Source organism: Delphinus delphis, chromosome 2, assembly GCF_949987515.2.
Source record: "Delphinus delphis chromosome 2, mDelDel1.2, whole genome shotgun sequence".
In the NCBI taxonomy this organism is placed as follows: domain Eukaryota; kingdom Metazoa; phylum Chordata; class Mammalia; order Artiodactyla; family Delphinidae; genus Delphinus; species Delphinus delphis.
Genome location: NC_082684.1, coordinates 5,423,557 through 5,441,472, shown reverse-complemented (window position 1 = coordinate 5,441,472; position 17,916 = coordinate 5,423,557). Strand labels below are relative to the sequence as shown.

The 17,916-nt window shown below is 51.9% G+C and overlaps 1 protein-coding gene across 1 annotated transcript in view; it reads right to left on the bottom strand.

Moving 5' to 3' along the window:
• Positions 1 to 13,659, bottom strand: part of DEGS2 (delta 4-desaturase, sphingolipid 2) — a 47,914-nt gene extending 34,255 nt beyond the window's left edge. The window contains exon 1 of the mRNA XM_060003937.1: positions 13,521 to 13,659. Coding sequence (XP_059859920.1) covers positions 13,521 to 13,542 — 22 coding nt within the window. The 5' untranslated portion in view covers positions 13,543 to 13,659. The remainder of the gene's footprint in view (positions 1 to 13,520) is intronic.
• Positions 13,660 to 17,916: the final 4,257 nt, after the last annotated feature.

Sequence of the window (17,916 nt, the reverse complement as noted above, 5' to 3'; positions counted from 1 at the left end):
AGAGCCCACGAGCCACAACTACTGAGCGCACATGCCACAACTACTGAAGCCCACACGCCTAGAGCCCGTGCTCCGCAACGAGAAGTCACCGCAATGAGAAGCCCGCGCACAGCAACAAAGAGTAGCCCCTGCTCGCCGCAACTAGAGAAAGCCTGCGCACAGCAGGCTTCATTCTTCATTGCACACAGCAATGAAGACCCAACGTAGCCAAAACTAAATAAATTTTTTAAAAAAGAATGAAATAATGCCATTTGCAGCAACACAGATGGGCCTAGAGATTATCATACTACGTGAAGTCAGACAGAGAAAGACAAATACCATATGATATCCCTTATATGTGGAATCTAAACTATGACACAAATGAACTTATTTATGACACAGACACAGACTCACAGACATGGAATATAAACTTATGGTTACCAAAGGGGAAAGGTGGGGAGAAATTTGGGATTAGCAGATACAAGCTACTAGATATAAAATAGATAAACAACAAGGTTCTACTGTTTAGCACAGGGAACTATAATCAATATCCTGTAATAAACCATTATGGAAAAGAATCTGGAAAGAATAAAGAGAGATATATATATGTATATTTCGGAGATATATATATATATATATAATTGAATCACTTTGCTGTGCACCAGAAACTAACACAACATTGTAAATCAACTATGGAAGGAAGGAAGGGAGGAAGGAAGGGAGGACTAGGACTTCCCTGGCGGTCCAGTGGTTAAGACTTCACCTTCCAGTGCAGGGGGTGTGGCTTCGATCCCTGATTGGGGAGCTAAGATCCCACATGCCTCGCAGCCAAAAAACCAAAACATAAAGCAGAAGCAAGATTGTAACAAACTCAATAAAGACTTTAAAAATGGTCCACATCCAAAAAAAATCTTAAAAAAAGAAGAAAGAAAGAAAATGGCATTGGATTATAGCCCAAAGCATTAAACAAATATCCATGAGGCCATATTGATATAAATGACTGAGTAAATAACTAAATGGAGAAGAGACAAGCCTCCCGTGCAGAAGAATTCCGAGGGATTTAGGTTCACACCCCACCCTCAAGGACAACTCCCCACTCCTCAAGTGTGGGCTGCACCATGACTTCCTTCCTTCCGAAGACGACAGTATAGGCAATTCCTTGGCAGTCCAGTGGTTAGGACTCAGTGCTGTCACTGCTGAGGACCAGGATTCAATCCCTGGTCAGGGAACTAAGAGAGAACAAGCCGCGCTGTGCGCGGCCAAGAAAAAAAAACAAAGCAAAACAAAAAAACCCCCGAAGAGGACAGTATGGAAGGGGAGGGGGAAGAGTCACTTCATGGAGGAGAAACCCGACAAGCACATCTCAGCCAGGTGACCCAGGGCAACATCAACAGTGATGAATCTCGTTGATAGTATGTGGCCTTGATATGAAGAAAGGACACTTCACCTCTGCGGTCTTCCTCCCAAACCCGTCACTCAAGTCTAATCACGAGAAACAGTCAGAAAAATCCCAGCTGAGGAACATTATACAAAACACCTGGCGGTACTTAAAACTGCCGAAACCATCAGAAACAAGGAAAGCCTGAGCAAGTGTCACGGCCAGGAGGCGCCGGAAGAGACCTGACAACTGAATGTAATGTGCTGTCCTGGAAGGAAGTTTGGAACAGAAAAAGGACATCAGGGAAAAACTGAGGAAATCTGAACAATGTATGGATTCTAGTTGGTAATAATGTATTGACATCAATCCGTGTTCACTAATTGTAGCGAATCTACCATACTAATGAGCATGAGTATAGAGAACTCTCTGGACTATCTTCCCAGTAACTGTAAATCTAAAACTGTTCTAAAATTTCAGACGTTTACTTTAAAAATATACACGAAGGCACGCAGACTATGTTTCCACTTACGTGAAGTTCAAGAATAGGCAAAACTAATCCATGGTGTTAGTGGTCAGAATCGTGGTTTCCTTTGCGGGTGAAAGGGAGCCCACCAGGGGCTGGAAGTGAGTGGTCTGCATCCGGACTGGGGTGGTGGTTACACAGGTGTAGACAATCGTGAAAATTCACGGAGCTGTATTCCTAAAATGTGTGCATTTAATAGGTTACATTTTTAAAAATTGGAGTAGAGTTGCTTTACAACGTTGTGTTAGTTTCTGCTGTACAGCAAAGTGAATCAGCTATACGTATACATATATCCCCTCTTTTTTAGATTTCCTTCCCATTTAGGTCACAGGTCACTGAGTAGAGTTCCCAGTGCTATACAGCAGGTTCTCATTAGTTACCTGTTTTATACATAGTGGTGTATATATGTCAATCCCCATCTCCCAATTCGTCCCATGCCCCCAATACATGTTACAATTTAATTAAACAGAGAACACAGGGACTTCTCTGGTGGCGCAGTGGTTAAGAATCCGCCTGCCAATGCAGGGAACATGGGTTCAAGCCCTGGACCGGCAAGATCCCACATGCCGCGCAGCAACTAAGCCCATGTGCCCCAACTACTGAGCCTGCGCTCTAGAGCCCACGAGCCACAATTACTGAGCCCGCGTGCCATAACTACTGAAGCCCGCACGCCTAGAGCCTGTGCTCCGCAGCAAGAGAAGCCACCACGATGAGAAGCCCACGGACCGCAATGAAGAGTAGCCCCTGCTCGCCGCCACTTGAAAAAGCCTGCGGACAGCAATGAAGACCCGAGGCAGCCAAAAATAAATTAATTAATTTTTAAAACAATGAACACAAAAGGAAACAATAACAGCAAAAATGCCTGACATCACCATCTACAAACACGGTCGAGAAATTTCTGAATACCTGCAATGAAGAGAAAAATGCCAAAAGCTCCCAAGAAGAGACAGAAAAGAAACAACCTGTAAAAGAACACGCGTCAGCCTGGCCACAGACTCCTCAGCAACGCTGTGCACAGGAAGCCCTGGAGCCGGCTGCCAGGTCCACCCCTCCTGCCTCTCTCCCACCTTGGCGCCCCCAGCCCGCCCAGTACGCCCAGACCAGGCCAGCTCTGCCCTCGTAGCTAAGTCTGAGCAGCTTCTCCAGCTGCACCCCACAATGCCCCCACCCCCTCCCTGTGTCCCCAAATCTCTTACCTCGCACGCCTTCCCCATCTCTCTCCAAATCCTTCATGCCCAGCCCAAGTGCCACCTCCTCCAGAAGCGTCCCAGACCTGTGAGCCTGACGAGAGGCTCATCTCCCTTCCACCCTCTCCCCTCAGCACTGGTCGCTATATAATACGGAAGAACCTTTGTATTCTATTACAAGTTAATCACTAAAGGGATGTTGCCTATAAACCTCAATTATACACAATGGCCCGTCTCTGGGGACCCTGCCTCCCAGGTAATGAGTGTTAAGCTAAAATACTTTTGTTTAGCTCATAGGAAACCTCCTGACCGGGTCCATCTGTGAACGGCTGCGGGAAGGAAGAAAGGAACACATCCCCTCCAGAGGCTGGCGGAAACCAGGACTTTACCCTGTCCCCTTTCAGTGTAAAAGCAGCCTGAATTCTAGCTCAGGGAAGATGGTTCTTTGGGACATCCAGTCCACCACCTTCTCAGTGTGCTGGCTTTCTGAAGAAAGTCGCTATTTCTTGCCCCAGCACCTTGTCTCTCCATTTATTGGCCTGTCCTACAGCAAAGCAGTAACATCTGTCTGTGTGATCTCTGTCTTCCCAGTTCTGCCCAAGGGGCAGTGCAGCCTCTAGACACAGATAGACCCAACTGGGATGGCAGCTCTGCCTCTCACCTGCCAGGTGACCTTGGGCAAGCTTCACATCCCAGCCTCGGTTTCCCCACCTGTAAAGTGGGGATAGCTACTCCACTTCCCAGGGTGGTTGGATGTAAGTGGAAGCCTGTGTAGGAAGCACCCAAGACCTCGCCTGGCACCTCGTAGGCCCTCAAATGAAGGCAGTTATCCGCTGGGAGAACCAGCTGATCACGGGATTGATGGACGCCTCCTCCGTGGGGCCCTTGGCACTCCGGGCGGGGAGCCAGGCCCTGAGCACTCTTGTTGAGATTTAATTCATGACCTTCTTTGATTAAGTCATTTCAAACATGTGGCTTAAGGATAAAATTAAAACCAGTTGGAGAAGTCCGCCCTGATTTGGCGGGGGGAGGGTTCCAACCACAGACAAACGAACCCAGTCAGGTGTGGATGGATGTTTGGGGCATGGGATGCGGTGCCAGTCCCACGGGCCCGAAGTCAGGCCCTGCCCCAGGCCACGCCAGCGCCTCCCCTGGTCCAACAGTAAACTGGGCCCTCCCCCTCCCGTGTGACTGTGGCGGAAACAGGTTCAGCAGAGAAGGGAGCTTCTGCCCAGGACTGCCTGGCTTGTGCGTGTTCCGCGGAGCTGAAGCTTCCAAATCAAAGCTCTGGAAGGCCCTTGGTCTCCAGGGCCAGATCCCCAGCCCAGGCCCAGGTGTGACAGTGTGACAGCCAGGCGCAGGGGCAGCCTAGGGCTGGCACGCTGCACACTCAGTCCTCTCCTGCCTCCGTCCACGCCTGTCTGTGGATCCTGGCAAGGTGTCTCCGCAGGGCCCACTCTGGACCTGGCAGCCTGCTGAGAAGCGTTCTGAAGCTCAGATCTTATTCAGGGTGTGAGGCCTCTAGGTGCCTTTGAAGCAGGAGGGGAGCAGACAGGGCACAACCTCTGAAAGAATGACACAGCCCTCGAGGACAGGACATAAACTGGTTAGAACCAGCTAGCTCCAAGAGAGCGGAAGATTCGACTTCCAGTGGACCCTGAGCCTCATTATGCGCTCATTGTACTACATTAGCATAAGCTAAGTGACACACCCACCAGCGGCATGACAGTCCCCAGGCCGACCATAAAAGGCCAAAAAGTGGGCGGCGGCCCAGTGCCTGGAAATCTCGGCCCTTTCTCCAAAATAGTTGGAATAATCCTCCCATTCATTACCCAGCTCATAAAAACTAACCACCCCATATTTCGGGGCCTCTCGCCTCTGAGACAGCCCCAAACCTGTCTGTGGAGTGTGTTTCTCCCAAGGCCGGTCTTGCCTTTTGAGATGGACCGCATTCTGTCTATAATGTGTATCTCTCTAAATAGATCCACTTCTTACCTATCACTTAGTCTCTCACTGAATTCTTTCTGTGATGAGACATAAAGAACCTGAGCTTCGGACTTCCCTTGTGGCGCAGTGTTTAAGAATCCTCTAGCCATGGGCTTCCCTGGTGGTGCAGTAGTTAAGAATCCGCCTGCCAGTGCAGGGGACACGGGTTCGATCCCTGGTCCAGGAAGATCCCACATGCCGTGGAGCAACTAAGTCCGTGCGCCACAACTACTGAGCCTGCGCTCTAGAGCCCACGAGCCACAACTACTGAAGCCCGCGCGCCAAGATCCCGTGCTCTGCAACAAGAGAAGCCACCGCAATGAGTAGCCCCGCTCGCCGCAACTAGAGAAAGCCCACACGCAGCAACGAAGACCCGACCCAGCCAAAAATAAATAAATTAAATAAATAAAAGAACCTGAGCTTCATTAAGTCCTGAGACCAGGTGTGTGATTTTAATTAAAAGACAGTGGGTTCAGGGCTTCCCTGGTGGCGCAGTGGTTGAGGGTCCGCCTGCCGATGCAGGGGACACGGGTTCGTGCCCCGGTCTGGGAGGATCCCACGTGCCGCGGACCGGCTGGGCCTGTGGGCCATGGCCGCTGAGCCTGCGCGTCCGGGGTCTGTGCTCCGCGGCAGGAGAGGCCACAACAGTGAGAGGCCCGTGTACCGCCAAAAAAAAAAAAAAGACAGTGGGTTCAAGTCCCAGTCCGGGTTTCGGCTGCATTCAAATCCCATCTGAGCTGTGCGCTTCACCTTCACTGCCGGCGCCACCCAGTGGGACCACCTTCTGAGCTGGGCCTGGAGTTGGGGGTTGAAATGCTTCCTCCCCACACCCAACACACACACCCACAGACTGTAGAAGACAGTGTCAACCAGTCAGGCCCCCTGGGGGCTCTGCTGGGGCTAGGATCACCTGGGCCATAGTGGCTTTCAAGAGAACTCCCCAGAATTCACCAGAGTGGGGGTAATGGTGGCATTGCAGGCAGAGTGACTGGGCCCCCATGTGTTCAGGTAGACCAAAAGCCCCGGGTGTGGGAGGGCCCTCTCCTTAAGGGTCTCTCCGGGGTCTGCTTTCAGCTCAACATGGTTGCATTTTCAGGGGATAATCAGTGTTTGCGGCCCACACGAATCCAAAGAGCCCCCAAGGCCTCAGACATGTCCCTTGAGAGGGTCAAGGGGTGGCCCCAGGCCAGCCACTGGCCTCTGACTTCTCCCCTCCTTGGCTTTGCCCTCACTCTCAGGGCCTCTTCCTGAATCCCAAGTGGTAGGCAATACCCCATGCCCACACCCAGGGCCCCCCATCACCACCACCCAAGCAGCCCCGGCAATGTGTCATCAGCCGTGAAGAGTTTAGACATGGGCCACCTTGCACCTAGCAGCTGGGCTCACCCACAGTGCGGAAGATGGGATGGAAATGTGAAATGCCTGTTGGTGTGGCAGCAGGAAAGCCGGAAAAGGAGGCGAGGTTTTTATGCAAAACCTGTAAAAATAAAATGTATGTAGATTCATCACCAGAGATGTGTCTGCCTAAATACACCCACGCCACAGAGGATTCTGACCAACCTATTTATGTGCTACAAGTGTTCTCATGTATCGGCGTGTCCCTGTGTGGCTGGGTGAGTGCGTGTCTGTGAGTGCATCTGGGAGCCTGGCACCTTGCTGTGTGTGTGTGTGTGTGTGTGTGTGTGTGTGTGTGTGTGTGTGTCCTTGCACACGTGAATGCTCTGGAGGAGGCCTGGAAGGATGCTCCCCAAGAGGGGAGGGCAGGGCAGGGATTACTTCCGAGAGGAGGGGCTGTGGGACCAGGGCTGTTATTTTAATGCTTCTGTCCTGTTTGAGTTTTATAAGCTTAGATCATTAAAAGAATAAAAAATATCTACATGGACCAAAAAACGTTGCCTGCCATCAAGCCAGCAGCCACTGCAGCCGCCTCCCACGGTGCGCCCTGAGGGGAATTCAGGATGGAGAAAAACGGGATACTGACCCTAAGTAGTTAGGGTGCATATATAAGGAATAATTTCAATGAGCCCAGACTCTTGCATCTTTTTTTTTTGCATTGGGTCTTCTTTGCTGCACTTTCTCTAGTTGTGGCTCACGGGCTCTAGAGCACAGGTTCAGTAGTTGTGGCCCATGGGCTTACTTGCTCTGCGCCATGTGGGATCTTCCTAGACCAGGGCTCGAACCCATGGCCCCTGCATTGGCAGGCAGATTCTTAACCACTGGACCACCGGGGAAGTCCCTAGACTTTTTCCTCTTTCCATACATAGAAAGGCACTAGAATCATTAACTTGAGATGCCTGGTTTTTGTGATTAGCAGTAATCGTTTGATGTTCTACTACTTTTTTTTTTTTCCCAGCAAAAACTCCTATATACCCTGGCTCCTCACTTACCTCTTTGGAGCAGTTCCTCAAAGCTATCTGAGAGGCACTGAGCTCTCAAGTTACAGTCCTCGGTAAGGCCACCAAATAAAACATAATTCTCAATTTTTAGGTTTTGCATTTCTTTTTCAGTTGCCATCTAATTTAATGTTTTAAAATTAACAGACCTCTCTGGTCCAGCATCGTTCAGTCTCGCCCTCCTCCACCCCCAAGGCCAACCCGCGCCCCCTGCTGGCTGGAAGGTACACACGCGTCCCTAGCCCTCACTGGGTCACCTGGCCTGTGGCCTTTTTTGTTTTGCCTCTGAGAGTCCCACCCTCCCACCCCGAATCCCGGCCCACCGAGGCAGCCCAGCCCAGCCCCTGCCTTGAACTGCCCCCGCCCCGCTCCGCCCCGTCCCCACCCCGGGGCTCCCCGGCGTGCAGCCGGTGGGAACCGGGGCACTGATGGCCCGACGGCCCCCCATCCCACCCTCCCGCGAACAAGCGCCAGAGGTAAGAAGGCCCCAGAGGGGAGACTCGCAGGTCTAGCAGAGAGCTTGGTAGCGGGGAGGGGGGGCCGCAAGGAAGGGAGAAATTCGCTTTTGGAATCCTTCTTTTAACCCCTTTTCTGCCGGCCCATCTGTCTCCTATCTCGGGGAGGGGGGCAACAGGCCCCTCCCTGGGCCACGCTCAGGGCTCTCAGCTCTCCGGGCGCCAGCCACGCCCATGCGGGGACGGGGGTGGGGGGCGGGAGCGGGGAGGGAACAGCCACCCAGATGCCACAACCTTGGTGAGGGTGGGAAGCCCTGAAGCTGCGAGTTCGGGCCTCCAAGGAGAGGGAAGAGAGGGTTCCTGACCAGAGGGAGAAGAGGGAAGAGACTCCCAGCGGAGGGCACCACTGGGCAGAGGCCTGGCATTGGGAAGGAGCCCGCGGGCTGCGGCTGGAGAGGGCGATCACAGGGGCCTCGGGAGGGGCTCCAGCCGTTGCGGGGGAGAAGGGGCAGATGACAGGCGGCCACGAGAGAGACCATTAGAAGTCCTGTAAAACGGGGGCTCCCCCCACAGTCCCGTGGTTAAGACTTCCACTGCAGGAGGCGCCGGTTCATACCTAGTAAGGGAAGTTCCGCATGAAGCCAAAAGAAAAGGAAGGGATGGAGGGAGGGAGGGCGGGAGGAAGAAAGAAAGGAAAGAAAAAGAGTGAATCCTCCTTCAACATTTCTTCTTGGGCCCCTGCTCCTGGGGCCACCTCCATGGGGTCTGGATCAGGGACACCTCCACTTCTGCAAAGAGCAAAGGGGACTGTACCTGAGACCTTGAAGGAGACAAATGCAACCAGCAAGTCAGTCAGTGGCTGAACCAGGGGAGGTAGCCAAGCCTCCTGTTGGTCCTGCCAGAGAAGCTGAGTGTGCCCCCCATCGGTGGAGTGCAGGAATGGCCTGCTCCAGGAGATGAGAGTAGAGAGCATGCCTAATAGAGCCAAGACTAATCCTTGTGCTGATTTCATCACCTGTAGGCCTAGGGCCCTGGCTCATTCAACCCCACCTGCCTCCCTGGCATGGACTGCAGCTTTCAAACCCCATTCACTGATTCACTACACCCCACCCTCCATTCATCTATCTGCCACAGGGAGAGATTTGGAGAGATTTACCCAGGGGCCAACATAGGGTCACACAGAGGGTGAAAGGAAAGCCTAGAGCTCAGGTCCTGCACCTGCTCCAAAGGGAGTCTCCAAGGTTCACCAACACCACCCCAAGGAGGGTCTTGGACCAGGTTCAACAAGCCTTTCTCCTGGGGAATTCCCTGGCAGTCCAGTGGTTAGGACTCTGTGCTTCCACTGCAGGGGACCTGGGTTCGATCCCTGGTCAGGGAACTGAGGTCCCACAAGTCTTGGTGCAGGGAAAAAAAAAAAAACAAAGGAAATAAAAAACAAAACAAAAAAACAAGCCTCTCTCCTGAACACTTCTCTCAGCCAGCAGCCCATCGCTGGCCCCAGATCACTCTCCCACTGCTAAGCCTTTGTTCCAGCGGTTCCCTCTGCCTGGAATAACCTCACTTAGGCCTGGCCAAAGTCCCTGAGGCTTCAAAGGCCAACTGCCTGGTGAAGCTTCCCCAGACCCCTCCCCGGAGCACGGCTCTCCTTGGCCTGGACAGGTTGGCTTATCTCTGGGTCTTCAGTGCCTACTCAGGGTACACAGTAGTCGCCTAATAGGTGCTGGCTGAGTGCTCATCCACTCCCTGAATAAACACTCAGCCTGCACTTGGAGCTTCAGTTTCCCATCTGTGTGAGGGAAGCTAGGAAGAGCAGACATGGCCTGTCCCTCCGGGAGGGACTTCAGAACCAACGAGAACCCACCCCCTAGGAGCCCCTGGATTAAGGCACCAGTCCAGAGATTTCAACCTGGGGGCTCTGGAGCAGGATGACGGAATGTTTTCTCCCCTCCAGACCAAGGCCAAGGCTTGCATGTCTCACCTCCTGGGTATCTACACACAGAGGAGGACAGCAGAGTCCTAGACACCAAGGCTAGACAAGAGCAGGCGCTTGACCTGGGTAGACCAGGGCGGGGCGGAGGGGTAGGGCCCAGTGACCCCAAGGGATGACAGAAGCCACCAGCTTGAGGTAACCTCAGGACGCTGCCAGGGCATTTATAAACAGCAAAGCCAAACCACAGATACCAACGACCAGTAAAGTGAACTCCCTGGCGTTCTCTGCTGCCCTGATTTCCACCTTCAGAACAGTTTTCAACAATGGAGTCGACTCAGGTCACGTTCTCGTACAAAAAAAAAAAAAAAAAGCTGAAAGGGTCAAGTTCCCTCAACCAAGCCTCACTATTAACTAATCACTTGCCATGTGCCAGGCCCCAGGGGGAGGGGGATACAATTATTATTATTGTCGTTATTAGTATAATAACATATAGACGGATAACATAATAATGTTGAGTGAAAGAAGTCAGACCCAAGAGAGCACATACTGTATGATTCCATTGATGTAAAGTACAAAAATCAGGCCAAATTCATCTATGGTGGTTAAAGGCAAGGTAGCAGTTGCCCTTGGTGGGGAATTTTGGGGGCTGAAATGCGGTTTGTTTTTTTATTTTTTATTTTTGTCTGCACTGGGTCTTCCTTGTGGTGCATGGGCTTCTCTAGTTGCTGACTGGGTGGGCTCAGTAGTTGTGGTGTGTGGGCTTAGTTGCCCCGCGGCATGTGGGATCTCAGTTCCCCCACCAGGGATCGACCCCGCGTCCCCTGCATTGGGAGGTGGACTCTTAACCACTGTGCCACCGGGGAAGTCCCTGAAATGTGCTATAACTTGATCTGCATGGAGTCACAGTGTAGACATAGGGAAGAATTCATCTGGCTGCTCACATAAGATTTTACACTTTAATGTAAATAAACCAGTAAAGCTAATATAATAATACTATACCAAAATACTAATGATTGCCCCCCCCCCCATTTTTGAGCCCCGCTGGCAGGAAGGGCCGTCTCCAACCGCCGTGTCCTCACTGCCACGCACAGGGCAGCCACTTGGCCGCAACTCTCTCTATTCAACCTCACAACTTTTACAACCATGGAAACCGCGGTTTGGTGGAAGTGGGTCTTGTCTGACTCCAGTGCCTTTCCCGGGAGGTTCTGTGGCCACTGCAGCTCTAGGAATGAAGGCAGAGACGTGAGTCCGAGGATGGAGCCAGGGTTTCCAGCGGCCTGGTGGCCAGCTACCCCCGGCCAGGCCGTGAGGGGCCAGAAGAGGGAGGGTCTAATGCTTCCAGCAGGAGGTGACGTTCAGGCTGAGGGTTTAGACCAGTGGGTGAGGTTTAGACCAGCAAAAACTGGAGGGAGGACGGCAGCCCAGGTGGAAGAAACAGCAGAAGCAAAGGCCTGGAGGGAGGCAAGTACAAGGCGTGGGCGGGATAGGGTGCCCTGGTCAGGCTGGCACACAGGAGCTAGAGGAGGCTCAGCGGAGCAGGTGTGACTGGCACAGCCATGGGTTGGCACCAGGCAATGCTGGGTTCTGCTGAGAACTCTGGGGTCCTGAGAAACTTCCAGAAGGCTTTAATGAGATGTTATTAAACAGGAGTTGTTTGGGGGACTTCCCTGGCGGTCCAGTGGTTAAGACTGCAATCCCAATGCAGGGGGCACGAGTTTGATCCCTGGTCGGGGAACTAAGATCCCACATGCCGTACAATGTGGCCAAAAACAAAAATAAAAACAAAAAAAACAGGAGTTGTATTTGAGCTAATGTCAGCCACGCCCAGATTCACAAAAAAGGCTGGAGAAAGAAGACAGTCAAGGCAGGGCGGATGTGACATCACCGCCCCCCCACCCATCCCCCCCTCCCCCCACTCCCACCACCCCCACCCCACCCCCGACACAGAGCTTCGCGCGTGCCTGGAATCCAGGGAGACACAACCAGAGCCCCTCCACCCAGGTGGCTCCTGCTGAGACACTCACAGCTGTGATCACTGGCAAGGACGCTGGACACCTCCCCCAAATGGCCCTAAGGAGGACAGGAACTCTGTTGGCAGCCCAGTCAGGGACACAGGGTTCAGAGACAAGCCGATCAAGAGGCCCCTGAATTCCATCTTGGGCATGACCACCGTTAGCCCTCTGCAGGGACTGCGGGATGGGAAAGAGTTTTGTTTTTGTTCAAGAAGCTGTTACTACGTCAGTGGAGCATCTTAAAATCAATGCCATCTTAGACACAAGGACATATTTTATATATATGTGATATAAATGGATATATTTAACCTGATGTTTCTTTCATTTAAAATTATATTGTGAAAAGGATGGTGGAGAAAAGGAAGGAGAAAGGAAAGACATAATAGTGTCATCATTACTCATAGCTGGGAGTCAGTAGATAAATAAAGGACTAAGGGTGTTATATAAACTTACAGAGGTAACCACAAGTACACAGCTACAAAATTTCCAAAATATCAGAAGAAATCTTGCACCTAAATTAAGCCAATAGTTTATAAACTACAAAAATAGAAAGCGTAAAATAAGATGACTTCACTGAGTCTAAGATAGATTTGTCACATCGATATATGCAAACTCATCTGTAAAGGGACCTGCCCGTCAGATGGCTCACGTTCAACTTTAAGCTGGAGGCAAAAGACACTCCCCAATCCAGAGGACTCAGAAGGAATGAAAATAGAAGCATGGTGCAAGGGATAACAGGCAAATGCAAACAAACAGAAAGCAGGGGTCAAGTTCAAGGCAAAACATTAGGTGGGGCCAAGAGGTGCACTTTATAATGAGAATGAGTGCAAGTCACAGTGAAGGTATCACATATCTAGTATGCACCAAACTGCATTCATTTGCTCTTCGGTGCCAACCCTGCATCAAATAACACAGTATCCACATTCATACAATGAAAAAAATACAGGGAGCAAGTGAAAAGCACATCGGTAGTAGGAAATTTCAATTCATCTCTCGCAGATACGTGTATTAAGAAAATTAAGAAAAATTAAGATTAGAGAAGACAATAATATAATTATTGACATAGATTTAATTAATTTTTTTAAAGATCTTTTCTTTCTTTCTTTATTTTTTAAAAGTTAGCCTTTTGGGCTTCGCTGGTGGCTCAGTGGTTAAGAGTCCGCCTGCCGATGCAGGGGACACGGGTTCGTGCCCCAGTCCGGGAAGATCCCACATGCCGCGGAGCGGCTGAGCCCGTGAGCCATGGCCGCTGAGCCTGCGCGTCCGGAGCCTGTGCTCCGCAACGGGAGAGGCCACGACAGTGAGAGGCCCGCGTACCGCAAAAAAAAAATTGTAAAATGGTTTAGAAGAGAAAAAACAGTAGAACTAATTCAAATAAAATAAATCCAGTAGAAATAATTTTTTAACAATTGAAAATAGCAGGAATTCCCTGGCAGTCCAGTGGTTAGGACTCAGCTCTCACTGCCCAGGGCCTGGGTTCAATCTCTAGTGGGAGAACTAAGATCCCACACGCCCCACAGTGCAGCTAAAAATAAAAGAAAAAAGAAAGATTGAAAACAGCTAAATCAGTAGTTGATCTAGTCAAGGAAAGAAAGGAATAAAATACAAATACACTACAGATGACGACAGTGGTGGTAAATTTTTCACTGCACACCCTCTGATGCCTTTAGAGCTTACCTTTTGCGGGGAGAGAGGCCATAGCGAGATAGATCAATAAGGTTGTTTCGTGTTTTGGCAAAGTCCTTGCTCCCACGGGGGTGAGTGGCCTCTGCAGCAGGACCTGACGCCTGCTAGGAGTGCCTGTTTACCCGAAGCTTTGCCCTGCGCTTTGCGTATTTTTTTTTTAATAAATTTATTTATTTTATTTATTTATTTATTTTTGGCTGTGTTGGGTTTTTGTTGCTGCGCATGGCCTTCCTCTAGTTGCTGAGAGCGGGGGCTACTCTTTGTTGCGGTGCGCAGGCCTCTTACTGTGGTGGCCTCTCTCGTCGCGGAGTACGGGCTCTAGGCACGCGGGCCTCAGTAGCTGCAGCACGTGGGCTCAGTAGTTGTGGGTTGCGGGCTTAGTACTTGTGGCTCACGGGCTCTAGAGCGCAGGCCCAGTAGTTGTAGCACACGGGGCCCAGCCGCTCTGCAGCATGTGGGGTCTTCCCAGACCAGGGCTTGAACTCGTGTCTCCAGCATTGGCAGGCGGACTCTCAACCACTGCGCCACCAGGGAAGCCCGCTTCCCATAGTTTTGATGCAGTTACACGCCGTTTTCACAGCTTGAATACTGGGTGCAAACGGTCCTTCCTTGGATGCTTTCTAAGGCGCATCTCCCTTACCCTCGGGCCGTCTGAGGGGTCGAGGCCGGGTCATTGGTCCCCATCTGGACTGGTACAGGTGGGGGTTCCGGGGCCAGAGGACACTTCCGGCTTCCCAGGCCTCACAAGTCACGACCGGCCTTGGCGGAAGAAGCCTCCCTGTCTGCATCTCCTCCGGGTCAGTTGCGGGTGGGCCAACTTCAGCCCTTTACTTTGCCTTGATGGACCCCCCAACGAGCCTGGGGCCCTGCCTGGGGAGAGGGCCCCTGCCCTCCGGGATAAACATCCCCATATAACGATGCTTCCGGATGGAGAGAAAAGCCCAGAGCCCTGGGAAGCCCCAGGGAGTCCAGCCGCTGGGGCCTCCAGGGAAGGCTTCTTGGACGAGGCGGCGTGCACGCTGAGACTTATAAGTCGGGACCTCACAAAGGGGGAGAGTGAGTGTTGGGGGGAGGAGGGCAGACTTGTAACTCCACGGCCCCCACAGACCCCCTCACTCCCGCCCTCAGAGGCTTGGAACTCTGGCTCAGCAGAGGGTGGGATAGAGACAACGAGAAATGATCACTTTCCAGCGGACGCCGGACGACCTCGGCCAACACACACGTCATCGTCAGTTCATAGAAATTGGTCTTTTGGCCAAGTGGACGTCCGGGGAATTGCTAATCTGCAACCTGCTGCCAGCCCCCATTCGTGAGCCCCAGCAGCCCGAGGCGCCCTTTGCCGCCCCCTGCCAGCTGGTCTGTAAGCGCCTAGCTGCGCGGCAGAGCTCGGGGCCCGGGACCCTGCCAGCGCGAGGATTGGCCGCTCTGAGTCAGGTGCCCCCGCCCCGGGCCAACCAGAGAGGGGGAGGCGGAGTCACCGGCGTGTCTCCTGCTGGGCGGGGCTGTGGGCGGGACGGCTGGGCTGTTCGCTCCGCCCCGAGCGCCCGGCGGGGGACTGGGTGCGCCCCTCCCGGCCCCCTGGGACTTCAGGACGCGGCGCCCTGGAGCTGCAGCTCCCGCCTCCTTTCCCCACTGCCTCCCTTCCGCACTTAGTGGCGGGGCAAGGTTTTCAAACCCCGAAGTGGCTTTTTTGGGATAAAGACGCAAATCCTTGCTAGGCCAAGAGGCCCTGCGGATCGGAGCCTTGCGGCCTCTCAGCCTCCCCTCGGCCCTCGTCCTTGCCGTTGGCTCCTCAGCTCCAGCCACAGCTCCCTCCTGCCCTGGGCTTTCACCCAGTCTGTGCCCTGTGCATAGTCAGCCCTTCCCCCTCCGGTCCCCTCCCCCTCCAGCCCCCATCTCTCCTCAACTGCAGCCTCCCTCCCCCCATTCTCCAGTTACGCTGACCCGTGCCAAACTCCCAGATCAAGGCCCCTGGGACTTTGCGCACGCCGCCGCCTCCGGGGTTCACCCAACCCCACCCCCATCACGTGGTCAAGAACAGTCCCTACTTTCCAGAGCCCAGTGCCTCTGCTCTGGCCCCACCAGTTCCCTGAGGACCCACAGTTGCAGAGACTTGAGTTCAAACCCAGCCCTCTGCCTGACACATTTGTGGCCGCCCTGGGAGAATGGCTCATCGGTGTTCTTGCAAAACAGTGCAGCCAACTTAGGGAGAACTCTGCTGATTTGCCGTCACTGAGCAGGGGCTTGGTGGACATTGAACCTCCACAGCCCAGCCTGCAAGGTCAGACATGTGGAAAGGGCCTTTCAGGTTCATAAACAGCTTTTTAACATTAACTCTCAGGTTCTAACTTCAGCAACATCTGACAGTGAAAATAGCCTGTCCTCAACATGAGTCTGGTCCCTCTGGCCAGATGGCCTTCTGTGCACCTCCAGCATCAGGTCCAGCGGGGCTGTAGGGCCCACCTCCGTCTCAAGTCTGAACTCTGGCTCAGCTCTGAATCCTGTGTGACCTTGGGCAAGTTCCTTCACCTCTCTGATCCTCTGTTTTCTTTCTCTCTTCTTTTTTTCTCTTTTATTTTCAATAAAATTAGTAACAGGTACACATCTTTAAAGGACAAATAGAATTACAAGGCTTAAAATGAAAAAACGGCAGTTTCCCCACCTTCTCCCCCTCCCTCAGCCCCACCCTGAGTCCTCCCCTCAGAGGCAGCCATTTGTGCTCTTAGAAGTTTCTTCTGGCTTTCACTTTTTTTTTTTGCGGTACGTGGGCCTCTCACTGTTGCGGCCTCTCCCGTTGCGGAGCACAGGCTCCAGATGAGCAGGCTCAGTGGCCATGGCTCACGGGCCCAGCCGCTCCGCGGCATGTGGGATCTTCCTGGACCGGGGCACGAACCCGTGTCCCCTGCATCAGCAGGTGGACTCTCAACCACCAGGGAAGCCTTTCACTTTTATATGTGTAAGCGACAGGCTTATACTGACAATTACTGATTTTTCACTTTTTTTTTTTTTTTTTTGGCCGCACAGCACAGCATGTGGGATCTTAGTTCCCCAACCAGGGATCGAACCCGCACCCCCTAAAGTGGAATCGTGGAGTCTTAACCACTGGACCGCCGGGGAAGTCCCTGATTTCTCTCTTTTTTTTTTTTTTTTTTAAGATACGATCCAATGGCTGCCTGCTGCTGAAAGATGAGGATTTAGCTCCGTTAAACCCTGGTACCTCCACACTTGTCCCTCGCCCTGTCCTCCCAACGTTACCACACGCCTCTAGGTCTCTCACCTGTAACAGGTGCTGGCTCCTCAGGCCTGATGTGAGGATAAAATGACCTCCTGGATCCTAGGAACACTTCACACAGTGCTTGGCACACAGCAGGTGCTCAATAAATGCAGCTATTCAGTGATAAATATCTGCTGATTGCTTCAGGTATATTTTAAATTTTTTATTATAAACAGTTCCAAACATACGTAAAAGTAGAGAGAAGTTAACAGTCTGATGAACCTCCAAGGACCCATCACCAGCTACAGCTACATCAACCCACAAGCCTAAGGGCAACCACTTTATATTATGGGTTTTCCTCCCATCATTTCTAACATAAATAAAAATGTAGCTATTTGTGTCCCCCTAACCTTTTTAGATAGATGATGACATGATATATACAAGAATCAAGTGGGTTTTTTTAAAATACCTTTTCATTTATTTATTTATTCTCTTTTTGGCCATGCAGCATGAGCGATCCCAGTTCCCTGACCAGGGATTGAACCCGTGCCCCCTGCAGTGGAAGCACGGAGTCTTAACCACTGGACCACCAGGGAAGTCCAAGAATCAAGTGTTTCTTCTTTTTTCTGTTTTTTTAACATTTATTTATTTATGGCTGTGTTGGGTCTTAGTTGCGGCACGCAGGATCTTTCGTTGCGACACATGGGCTCTTCGTTGCGGTGCGCGGGCTTTTCTCTACTTGTGGCAGAGGTTCCAGAGTGCATCGGCTCTCTAGTTGTGGCGCCCAGGCTCAGTAGTTGTGGCGTACAGGCTCAGTAACTGCGGCACGTGGGCTTAGTTGCCCTGCAGCATGTGGGATCTTAGTTCCCCGACCAGGGATCGAACCCATGTACCCTGCATTGGAAGGCAGATTCTTAACCACTGGACCACCAGGGAAGTCCCAAGAATCAAGTGTTCTTAAGTAAACTTTTTAAAACTACTGATTACAAATGTAACACAAGTTTATTATGTGTGTTTATCTCACACAATAATCTCACTGCCCAGCTCTGTGCAGGGACCACATTGCAGGAACGTGTGGAAATTGACAGAAATGTAGGTATTTGCCTACACACCTTTTAATACCACATTTATTGAGATACAGTTCTCATGGCCTAAAATTCACCCATTTAAGCG